Source organism: Balaenoptera ricei, chromosome 11, assembly GCF_028023285.1.
Source record: "Balaenoptera ricei isolate mBalRic1 chromosome 11, mBalRic1.hap2, whole genome shotgun sequence".
NCBI lineage: Eukaryota > Metazoa > Chordata > Mammalia > Artiodactyla > Balaenopteridae > Balaenoptera > Balaenoptera ricei.
In genome coordinates, this window is record NC_082649.1 from 68461446 (window position 1) to 68473611 (window position 12166).

The window sequence follows — 12166 nt, forward strand, 5'->3', positions numbered from 1 at the left end:
CTATTCAGAGCCAGACAAGGTCAGGAGCCATGGCTTCTAGCCACTCCCCTGGCCAGAGGGACAGCGGGAGGCCCTTTAAAACAGAGTGGAGTTTGGGACAAGAGCAGGGCAGTTGGCACTGGCATTGCACCATAGCCTCTATGAAGATCTCCTGACGAGGCCTTTACCCTGGCCACCCTGTGGGCAGAGGCTGCCCATTTTGGGAGGCAGAGGAGGCAAAGGGAGCCCAAAGTTGACAGTTCTGGCTCCCACCAAAACTTGATAGTCAGAGAGGCAGGATAAGGTGTGAGTCTCCATGTCCACAGAGACTACAAAGCAGGCCAGAGCCTCATCCCCCAGCTCAGGTTGTATCTCCCACCCAGGATTCAGGACTTATCAGCCCCCCACCCTGATTTCCTGCCCCAGGGAACCAAAGGCCAGCACTCCTATACCTTCATATTCTGACTGGCTGACAGAAGCACCTGCCAAACCAGCATAGAGCTCCAGCCAAGGTTCTGACTTTAGGAGGTATCTGCATTATCAGGCCAGCTCCCCCAGGAAGCCCAGACTCTGACAGGGACCCTCCTTGGGGGTAACAAGTGCTCCAGGGCCCCAGCCATCTGTAGAACTGTTTGGCTGTTGTCAGTGTTGCTGGCCTCAGCGCCCCGTAGAGGGCCCAACATGGGGGAAGGCAAGCAGTCTTTTCCTCTGGAGCTAGGGGAGGGGGCTGCCCCCCCGCCCCCATGACTCACTCCAGGCTGTGTGGGTTATTACATTATGTTTGAAATTGCCATGGCAACGAGCTGGCAATCAAGGGTAATTGAGCTTGTCACCAGGGCAACAGGGCAAAACCCACAGCCGCCACTCTCTGTGGTTGCCCTTGGGGTGCAATAAAGGTCAGGCTAGACCAGGGCCAATGCCAGCCGTGGGGCTCTGGGGCTCTCTGGAAAGGATAGGATTGCCAAGGCCCATGGAATTCCAGTGTGTAGAGGCAGGGTGTGCCTTGGGAGTGCCAAGGTCCCCATCCCTGACCACATGCCTGGACCCCTGCCCTTCCCTCCACCACCCTGTGCCTAAAATATGCCACAGTGGTCAAAAGAAGCAGAACCAGAAAGAACTTTTATGTGCTCACAGATGGTACTTATAGATGGCCCATGGACCCTCCTCCTCGTACTCATGGCGGCTGAGCCACAGGCTCTGGAAGGAGTCCCGGGACGCCATGATGGAGCCTCCAAGCCAAGCAGCAACAGCACGGTGCGGAGAGCCCAGCACAGTGGCACCGGGGCCGAGCTCCTGTCTCAGGCGCTCAGGAAAGCCACTCAACAGGGTGCCGCCACCGTCCAGCACCACATTGGCCAGCAGCTGCTCCTGCTGCTTGGCCTCCAGCCGGCTGATACTTAGGAGGGCTAGTTGTGGAAGGCCCGGCTGATTGAGGCCTAGCAGATTGGGCTGGAAGAGGGCCTCGGGGCAGCAGAAGCGCTCAGAGCCCAGTGTGATGACCTGCTTGTCTGGAAGCAAAAAGTCCACCCGGGCCAGGGCCTGGGCACGGGCCATCTCAGCTGTCATGTCCATGGCCACATAGCAGCAGGCCTCTTTAATCTGGTTGACCAGCCATGCCTTGAACAGTGACTGGCCACCTGCCAGCAACAGCTGAGCCAGGTATTCAGTGAGGTCAGCACCTGCCACATCCAGCCGGTAGGTGTCAAGTGGGGCCAGATCCCCAGTGATGATGGGTGCCACATAGGAGGTGCCATGACCACTGCCCAGCACCAGCCCAGTGGTCCGCCCATAAGCATAGAGTGCCAGCAGGGCCTGATGCACTGTCTGCATGGCTGGCACATGGAAACGCTCAAAGAGTATTTCAGCCACCTTTTCTCGGTTGGTGCGTGGTGAGGTGGGTGAGTCCGCCACAAGCACAGCCAGCTCCTCGGGCTGCACACCCAGCCTGCAATAGAACAGGTGCTGCCACAGCACCTCCAGTGCATCCCAGTCGGAGACCACTCCTCGATTCAGCACCGAGTAGGAACCCTCTCGGTTGTCAGGCACTGCGTACCTGGGCTGGCCCTGGACTGGATGCTGGAGCAGCTGGACGCGTGAGGACAGCACACTGAGGACGTGGTCCTCTCCAGCCAGTCCACATTTGGTGAAGCCTGTGCCTGTGTCGATCACCACGGCTGCCATGTCCTGGTAGGGGCCCCGTGAATGGCGGCAGAGCACTGGGGACCGTACTGGCAGAACATCCATGGTGGGCACCAGCTCATAGCAGGCCCCTCGGAGAAGGCCAAGCTGCGAGACCACTGGCGAGTGTGTAATGTCCTCAGCTGTCAGCTTGAACCAGGGACCGTGGGGCTCAGTGCCCACCGTGGCCATGGGCAAGACCTTGCAGCCAGGACCAGGTGTGGTGAGTGTGATCAGGGAAAGCTGCTCCTCCTGCTCCCTGGGGGAGCCGCCAGGTTGCCAGGATGAGAGCCGATGTGAGCTGGAGCTTTGACCAGCACTGACACCAACATTTTCTCTGTTTACATAGACACAGGTCTCCTCAGGGGCCGGGGTCACCCGAAGTACCCCCACATGGGTAGGCCGGCCCAATGGCTCACCTTCCTGGCACAGGGTGGAGGCCTGACCAGGCTCCCTAGTGGTGGGGGGACCTCTTGAGAGAGTGGGCTCATTGGAGATGGGGGGTTCTTGGGAAAAGGGAGGCTGCCTAGTGAGAGAAAGCTGCCTGGCAATAGGGGCTCCAGTGAGAGGGGGCCGACGAGGAAGGGGGGGCTGCTTGGTGGAGGGGGCCTGCTCAGCTAGGGGTGGCTGTCCAGAAAGGTGGGTCTGCCTGGTAAGGGGACGCTGCTCTGCAGAGGGAGCTTGACCGGTCGAAGGGGGCTGCCTGGAAAGGGGATGCTGCTCAGCTAGTGGGGGCTGACCACCAAGGCGGGCGTGCCCAGCACCTTTGACCTGAGGGTTGTCAGCGTGAGCAATAATGACCTCTTTCTGATTGTGATTGCCTGCATCCTCCTGGAGCAGGGGTCTGGGCACCTGCTGGTTTTTGGCTGGTGGTACAGACTCTGGGGTCTGCTCTGAGTTCGTCCACTGCAGTTTCTTGGCCTGGACTATAGAGGTGTGCTGCATCCCGGAGGCATCCTGCATCCAGATGGTGTGACTAGTTTCGTTTTTTTCAGCATCAGGTTTGGACCAGCCAGGATCATGGGCATGGCTCAGTATCCTCTCTCCAAATTGGAGGGGCATCCCCAGTGGAACACGCTCAGTGAGCATCCCCATCCTGATGGGTGTCTCAGTACCAGGGGAGCCTTGTGACTCCAGGTTGAGCCTGGCCTCTTTGGGAACCAGGGCCACCTCTCGGTAGCTTCCAGATGAAAGGCTGGAGGGCACGGGGCTAAACCCCATGGGTGTGGTGGACCAGAAGCTGGAGCCATCGCTGTCAGGGGAGAGGATGGGCATGGCCAACGGCCGGGTGGACAGCGTATTTTCAGAGGCATAGATGGATGGGTGGCTGGGCATGAGGCCCACCAGCACTGCCCTTGAGCCCATGGGGTCATGGCACAGCAGCCCCATCCTGGTGTTGCCCGTGGCCATATCAAACACCAGCACACGGTGTTCCACAGTATCCTGGAGCTGGCAGGTAGGGGCACTGGAGGGGGGTATCTGCGTGGCTTCCCTGGGAGGCTGTACTGGGGAGGAGTTGTGGCAGGTTACTTGGTAGGCAGACGGCGGCACACTGGAGCAGGTGTTGCTGCAAGCATTGAGGGGCTGCTGACCTGGCTGAGAGCTGCAGATCTCCTGGTTACCCCTCTGGGGCTTGGGGGTTTCTGGGGGCCCTGAGCCTGGTTTGGGGCTGCCTGGCCTGGAGGTACAGACCATGGGCTTCTCCACTTGGTTCTCAGGCTGCCTTGGTAACACCGGCCTTTGGGCAACCTCGAGCTCCTGGGCCTGGTCTGGGGACTCTTTTGGAGTGGGTGCTGGGGTGGCAGGCTCATCCTGAGAATGGAAATTCACTTTGTCCTGGCAGGATGTGACCCCTTTGGAAGACTCCAACTGGATTGACCATTGGTTGCCACATTTCCTGGGCAAGAGGTCTTGGGACAGGCCCTTGGTGATGGCATTGGTATTCATCAGGTGGTCAAGGTTGCAGGTGTAAGATTCAACTGCTGCTGACATTGGGATTGTATCCAGAGCTGGAGTATTTGCCCGAGTTGGAGTTGGAGGAGCCTGAGCCTGACATGGGCACTGGCCCTGGCCCTGATATTGGGCTGGAGCCAGAAGAGGACCTTGGGCTGCAGCTGAGCCATCCTCCCCTGAAAGAAAATACGGTAGCCACCGGCTCTTCCTAATGCCCAATGGGGCTGTCTGGTTGGGGCTGCAGGGGCCTTTGCCCCAGCCTACTAGGACTTTAGCTGGAGCCTTGCCCTCCCCCGCCATCTGCACCTGAAGCCGGGAACAGCAGAGTCCATGCTGGGCCATGTCACTGGTGCCGTCACTGCGCCTGCACACCGGTAGAGCCAGGGTCCTGTTCTCTGTGACGAGATGTGTTTGGGCTCCCACGATAGAGCCTGGAAACGGGCTAGTGGAGGAGAGTCTCAGGGAATCCTGGGAGGCCCGCTCACAGCCACATTGGGAGCTAACCTCAGCAGGGTCCCAGAGTTGCTGGTGACTGGGCTCGTGGGTATGGGCCTGGGACGCTGAGCCATAGGCCCCATCAAGGATGGCCTCAGTGGACAGTGACAACCCCTGCCTCAAGTATACAGATCCTGAGTTTATCCATGGTCCCTGGGACCCTCTAGGGCCACCGCCCAACTGCTGGCTGCCAGCTGAGGGGTGGCCCTGGGAGCCCGATGGATCAGGGCCCCCCACTTTCTTGGTGACTTCCATAGTCCTGCTCCATGCCCTAGGTGCCCTGCCCCCACTTCATTGCCATGGCAACCCCACACATCACAGCCCCCAGTGACCTGGGGGAGGGTGAGAGAGTGTGGGAAACCAGGGGCCCCACCCCCCTGAGGAATGGGGGCCTGCCCAGGGAATCTTGAGAGATAGAAAGGCCAAGGGACCCCAGTGAATTCTGCCAACCCTAGACTGGCCTCCTCTCTCCTTGCCAGCCAGGTGGCCACTCTGCCCAGGCCAGCCCTAGAGGGAGGGCAGTGCTCCTAGAGGCGAGAGCGTGTATAAGGCCAAGGGAAAAAGGTAGGCAGGGGAGATACTGAGGAAGCCCCTGGGTTCCCAGTTTACCTCAGATGCCAGACTTGGCTCTTTCTCCCCATTTCCCACGTGGCAACTTGACACTTAAGCCCTGACCCAGGGATGCAGTTCCAAGTGTGTGACCCGAGGCCCTTGTGGGGGGCAAAGCCGCTTCACCACTCAGTCCTGAGAGGCAGAAGTGGGTGAGGGGCCCAGGCTCAGGCTCTAACTCCCCTCCCCCATGTTCCCCAGCTCCCGCTCCAGGGACAGCAGCTCCTTGGCAGTCTCTCTGCTCCAGATGGTTTTCCTCCGCCTGTGCCTCACAGAGCCCCCTCCCCAGAGCCCCATGTCCTTGAGGCCCAGGACCAGTATCCCACAGAGGTGGGGATGGGGACGACACGGGTGGGAGTGGGGCCTCTGCTCAGAACCCTCAAGTCAGAATGTTCTAGCTCTTGTCACATTGTGTCAACTGCACCTTGGCCAGAAGGGGGGCAGAACACTGGGCATACAGCTAGGCCACCAGTGGAAATTACAGGATGGGGCACAGTGGGGGCACAGTGGGGACACAGTGGTCAGGGGGCTGTCCACACAGTGGGCACAGGGCTGGCTACATAGTGCGGGTATGGTGGGTGCAGAACTGGGTACACATTGGGCACAACTGCATACGCAGTGAGGACAAGTTAGACAAAGGACTGGACTTGGGTAGCACACAGAATAGAAAGCTATTAGACGAGGTGGGCAGTCCTACCCTCCATTTTGTAGATGGGCAGAAGGTCAGGGAGGAGTGGGACCTGCCTGGACCACCAGCCGAGGCCCAGATGTGCCCTGCAGCCACAGAGGACAGGCCTAGTTTGGGGAACCAACCAGTGCCACAGGCCTGAGTCTGGAGGTTCTGACTGGAGTGGAGTCAGACCTTCCTCCTTCCCCCAGTTATGAGCTCTGGGCCTCTTCCCTCTGTCCTCCAGGGCTATCCTTTCAGGCCTCAGTCTTTCTACCCAGGAAACAGGTTTGTGGAGAACAAAGCTTTAGTCTTGTCCTCTGAAGCGGTGTGTTTTCACAGAAGTTAAAAATAGTGCTTACGGTTGGCCGTGGGGTGTGAAGCGATGTGACCAGGGACCAAGGCTAGCTCTGTGCTTCATCTGCACCTTCCTGACTCGGCACTGGGCAAAGCCTGACTCAGCCATGTCTCAGGCCCCCGGACCCCCTCCCCCTTCCCCAGATGCTGCCTTCAGTTAAGAATGGGGACAGATGTGTCTGGACACTGCTGCTCGCCACACACTATGGCCCAGGAAGGTGGCAGAGCCCAAGGGTCTGTGGTCTGCACATGTGTGCATTCACACACACATACTTGCTGAACACTATTAACTTCATTAATCTCTGGCCCCAAGCAAACTGTTTTTTAATTTTGTTCTGTTTTTCCCCATGACAGAGATGCTAGTAGCAGCCTCCTGTGTTTGTGGGAGGGCTGGAGAAGCATGGAGGGAGGCCCTGAAAGTCCCTGCCTGTCTGACCACTGAGCCATCCCCCCACTCCTGCGGAAGTGAGGCATAATCCTCCCTTTCAGGGCTGGAGTCCTCATGAACAACTGATCTGAGAAGGGTGTGGCCCACGAAGGAAAGACCAAAGAAGGCAGCCTGGAGAGAGGAGAAGACTTTTCCCACCTGGGAAGCAAACACCCCTTATAGCAATAAGAACAGTGACTGCTATTGACTGGGCCTTTCCCCTGTGCCAGGCAGTGCTGAGCACTGTAACCCAGCCTCACAGCAATTCAACAAGAGCCGGGTGCTGTCACCCTTATTTTATAAATGACGAAATCAAGGCACAGGGAGGAGAGAGAATTCACAGAGGTTGCAGCTAGTGAGTTGTAGAGCCAGAATCCGAAGCCAGGCCACCAGGCTCTGGACCCACACTTCAGGAAACTACGGTGCCATCACGGGTGTCACGCGCAGGGCCACGTTGGCATGGACCCTGCTGGAGGGGAGCAAACATGCCTCCCTTCCGAGTGCTGCAGCCCCAAGCCCCCACCCAAGCTGTAACCCACATGGCCCTGTTCCTCCTCCCAATAGCTTAGCAGGTGGCTCAGGCCTGGGAGGGGACATTTTCCTGGGGGGCACTAAGCCAGTGCCTCCCAGGAGGCTGTCAGTGCTGAGTAGGGGCTAGTTACATACCCTGTGGGACCAGGCTGAGTCTTTTGTACTCAGAATTCTTGGCTGGCTGAAGCCCCTCTGCTTCATCCAGCAGCAGGCAGTTAGAGAGGATCCCAGGCTGGACCCCTTCTACCCAGCCCCCTCCTGCACCCACCCCCCATCCCCCCCATCCCCTCCCCCCCATCAGGCAGGGACACTGCCCCTGTACCCCTCCCCCCAACATGTTTTTAAATAGTCTCTCACCAGGAAGAAGGGCATCCAATTCTATTTCTGATTCTGGAAAGTGAGGAGGGCCAACATGTTACCATGGCAACCTGGAGAGCCCCTCCCCCACGCTGAGCCCATTCCCCAGGCTGAGGGCTGTCTGGGATGGAGGGGCCAGGAAGCAACAGGAAGGAGCTCAGTCTGAGGGCGAGGCCATACAGAGGCTCCTCTGTGAGGGCGGGTTCCAGCACTGCCTCCCTTCACACTTCACCTGACCCGCTCCCGGCAGGCTTGGGGGAAGGCCCCAAACCCTGTGGAGAGGGTCAGGCTTCAGGAGATGGGGACGGTCACCTCACTCTGAGAAACCCTCCTTCCCAGTGGATCAGACTGGAATGCTCCTACCTAGGAGACCTTGAGGATGGTGGGCAGGAAGGACATCAAGAGGAGAGGCACAGAAGGCCCCATTCTACCTCACGACCAGCCAAGTCTCCCAGACCTGCTTCTCCAACACAGACATATTTTGGGCTCTGTTGTGTTCTCAGGAGTCAGCTCTGTCAAGTCTCTGGCCCTGCACTCTTCCAGTCTACCTGCCTTCCCCTCCCTGTACTCTGGGAAGACTCTGGACATCTCCAAAAATCTAGGATCAAAAGGAGCCTTAGGGACTTCCCTGGTGGTGCAGTGGTTAAGGAATCCGCCTGCCAACGCAGGGGATACGGGTTCAAGCCCTGGTCCAGAAAGATCCCACATGCTGCAGAGCAACTAAGCCCGTGCGCCACAACTACTGAGCCTGCACTCTAGAGCCCCCGAGCCACAACTACTGAAGCCCGCGCGCCTAGAGCCTGTGCTCCGCAACAAAGAGAAGCCACTGCAATGAGAAGCCTGCGCACCGCAACAAAGAGTAGCCCCCGCCCATTGCAACTAGAGAAAGCCCACGTGCAGCAACGAAGACCCAACGCAGGCAAAAATAAATAAATAAAATAAATAAATAAATAATAAAAAAGGAGCCTTAAAGGGCTCCCAGTGCAGCCAACCACTTGATAATGGAGTGAAAAGCAATGCCTGTTTTCCCAGAGGTTCATCTCTGCCTACTGTCCAAGGGCTCAGACACCAGCCCTCTGTCCCAGAGGCTGCACGTGGGTAGCACTTAGGTCTGTGGAGGGAGGGCACTCCAGGTAGGAGCTCAGCCCAAGCAGAGGCAGGCTTCTGAAGAGACCCACAAGGACCTTGTGATCAACCCTCTCTGGGTCCTGATGGGAAACCAAAGCCCCCAGGAGGAAGGCTGTACCCTCTGTCTGTCTCTCAGCTCTATACCCAGCACTCTGTCTGTGTTTTCCTCTCCTCCCTGTGAACTCTAACTTCCTGCTTCCCTGGCAGTCTCTCCTGTTCAGGATGCACCCATTCCATGGAGGCAGCACCATGTTTGAAGGAGCTGGCACCTTCTCCCTGCCCCCCTGCTTCACCCCAAAGAAAGGCAGTCATGGTACAGAAAACCCCAGTCCTAGAGGAAACTATGGCAGGGTGAGGGGTGATAATCCACTCCTCATCTGGCATGTGAAAGGCAGAACCCGAGAGTGCAGGAAGACATGGCTTTTGAGCTTTAAGGCACAGGGAAATTTAAATAACAGATGTTTAAACAACCTTCCCTGCAAGCCATGGTGCAGTGACCCCTCTGCTGTGATGTGTTACAGCTTAAAAATAGCCCACAATGAACCGCTCTGAGCTCCAATTGACTCAAGCTTACGTAACTCTGCGTGAAAGATGGCCAGCCGCACCAGCCAGGAGGGAGGACAACAGCACAGGCACCCCCCCGACTGCTGTCCACAGCTGGCTTAGGGGCTGCAGGCAGCTCCTCTCACCCTCCCTGGGAGCAGCCTCCCATCCAGGAGCCAGCAGCGGGGAGTGGGGGGAGGAGGCAGAACTTCATGCCCAGCAAGAAAAGACCTCCAACCACACCTGTGAAGGGGATGTAGGGAGAGCTGCCCTCCCTCAGGGTCCCTGAGGAACCCGGGCCCAGTGGAGGGTGGGGGCGACTTTAAGAACAGATGGCTGGACTTCCCTGGTGGCACAGTGGTTAAGAATCCACCTGCCAATGCAGGGAACACGGGTTTGAGCCCTGGTCCGGGAAGATCCCACATGCTACGGAGCAACTAAGTCCGTGCGCCACAACTACTAAGCCTGTGCTCTAGAGCCCGTGTGCCACAACTATCGAAGCCCGCGCGATCTAGGGCCCGCATGCCTCAACTACTGAGCCCGTGTGCTGCAACTACTGAAGTCCGTGCACCTAGAGCCCGTGCTCTGCAACAATAGAAGCCACTGTGACGAGAAGCACGCGCACACGCACCACAATGAAGAGTAGCCCTCGCTCGCCGCAACTAGAGAAAGCCCACGCGCAGCAACGAAGACCCAACACAGCCAAAAATAAATAAATAAAGTAAATAAATTAAAAAAAAAGAACAGACGGCTGAGTCAGAGAGACCAGGGCAGGAGCACACGTGGGCAGAGTGACTGGGGCAGCCCAAACAATTCCTTTCCCCCTTTGAAGAGGGGCCTCCCCAGCTTGGAGAGACATGTCAGCAGGACCGATGCCTGGCTGAAGCTGTCACTACCGTGGAGCCCAGGGGTGGAGCTCAGGGGTGGAGCTGACTTTCTGGGGGTCTCTAAGTCTCCATGGTCCAGGCCGCATGGAGCCTGTCAGGGGGGTGGACTTGTAGCATGAGAGAGGGAGCTCTGGCTTCAAAGCTGATTAAATCCTGTGATCTTGGCCAACAGCTGCTGCTTTTGAGTCCCCTGCCTTCCCTGATGCATTCCCACATCCCAACTGCCCAGTCCAAGACTGACCACAATTGTGCAAGCGGCTAAACCAACAAGAAAGGCAACAGATTGGAGAGGAGGCAAGGATGCGCCTGGCTCTCATGCTCCCTCTGCCTCTGCCCATGCTGAGCCCCAGGGATTCAGCAACTTCCCTCAGCTCCTACCACCTGAGCTCAGAATAGGAACCATCATGGGCCTGGCCCTCAAGCTCCCACAGAGCAACAGTGAGACAGGCGAGGGCCAAATACAAGGGCTCTCCTGCCACCTGCCCAGCAAAGGCTGGCTCTCAGGACCACTAGTGCCTCTGCTTCCCTTCTAAGGTTTGGGCTGCAGGATGGGTGGAGCAGAAATTGTGGGGGAATGGGTAGCTGTGGAGGGACAGGAGCTGGTACTGGGCTCTCTTGGCATCTAGGCTCATTGGGTTAAAAACCCCAACTGGAACAAACCCCAAAAGAATGGAGGGAGAGACTGAGGCTCAACTGGCCCCCCTGTGCCGGATGGGGAATGCTGGGGGTGGTTCATCAAGTCATCCCCCCTCCTCCAGGCCAGAGTAGCTCCACCTCCAAGCTGGTTGGACCCTCACACGGGCAGAACAGAGGCTCTGAGTGAAGAGATGCTTGGTTCCTGGGGTCTTCATGGAAGAGAGTTCTCCAGCCCAGCATGGAGTAAACAGTGTTTTTCATCAGGGCCTGGCAGATACCGGATCAGCGCTCAGCTACCGATTCCTGGGGCTGCTTCTCTCCAGGCAGAGGCAATAAGTGTGAGAGGTGCATCCCAGGCCTTCCTGAGCCTCAGACACTCCCAGCAGTGCCCACGTCCCCCAACCCCACCCAGCACTGGAGGATCCTGCTCTCTCCTACAGGTGCAGGGAGTTAGTTCATGAAACGGCACCAGAGGTGGACCCGGGACCTCATGGGCTGCACCAAGGGAGTGACGGATGAAGCCACTGTCCCAGAAAGTTCTCAGGATTTGAAATGGGGCTGTGTCTAGAACCCTCAGGTGTGACCCCCTAGAGAGCCTATGGATCCCTGAGGAAATTCTCTGAAAGGCTGGGACTTCGGCATAAGGGGAATCTCAGACCAGATTCATGGTCCCCTATCAAAGCAGGTCGGTCTACCCCATGCTTGCCCTCCAGGTGCCAGACAACAGCGACACCAGTGGGCAATCAGGAGGATGTGAGTCATCTGCTGCTTCCTCAGCCCCAGCTCCCATCCTGGCCTTCCTCCAGCCTTTGTTGGCACCTGCTGGGCCCCAGCCCCACTGGAGATGAGGAGAGGAACTGACACCCTCTCTCCACAGCTCATGATGGCAATGCTGGGCTCCCAAAGCCCTGGGAGAAACCTGTGCTCACCCCATCCCACCCTAGTGTCACGCCCAGGCCCACCAGGGCCACCAGCAACCTTCTCCTTGGACCAACCATTATTCAGGCCTCCCCCAAGGCAAAGGCAGTCCAGCCTTCATTAGCCCTGGAAACCACTCAGAAAACTCCTGGTCCCCCCAGCCCATCAGGGGGCCTAGAACCTACCGTCCCTTCTTCTCCTTCCTGGTGGCCCAGTCAGGAATTGGAACCCTGAAGTAGTTCCAGCTCCCGACACTCCAGATGGACTTAGGACTATCAAGTGGCTCTGAGAAAAGAGTTCAGAGCTTGGGGGCTGCAGCATCAGGGAGAGGGGGTGCAGCTGTGGCAAGCACCTGCTTAACTGTGTCCCCTCCCTGGAGAATCCTGGCCCTGGAGGCCCTTGGCCCAGAAACAGGCCCAAAGCCCCACATTCTGGCTACACAGGAAACCTGACATCCCCTGAGTTTCTTCCATCTCCCTTCTCTGGGACTCCTCTCCTCAC

General features: G+C 57.9%; 1 protein-coding gene across 1 annotated transcript; it reads right to left on the bottom strand.

The window, feature by feature from the left end:
* Positions 1-1080: 1080 nt before the first annotated feature.
* LOC132374139 (uncharacterized) lies at positions 1081-4860 on the bottom strand. Its single transcript, XM_059937636.1, has 2 exons — positions 2771-4860; positions 1081-2701 (listed from the first exon to the last, which is right to left on the bottom strand). The coding sequence occupies exons 1-2, from the start codon at positions 4858-4860 to the stop codon at positions 1108-1110; spliced, it is 3684 nt and encodes a 1227-aa protein (XP_059793619.1). The 3' UTR covers positions 1081-1107.
* Between the last annotated feature and the right edge of the window lie 7306 nt (positions 4861-12166).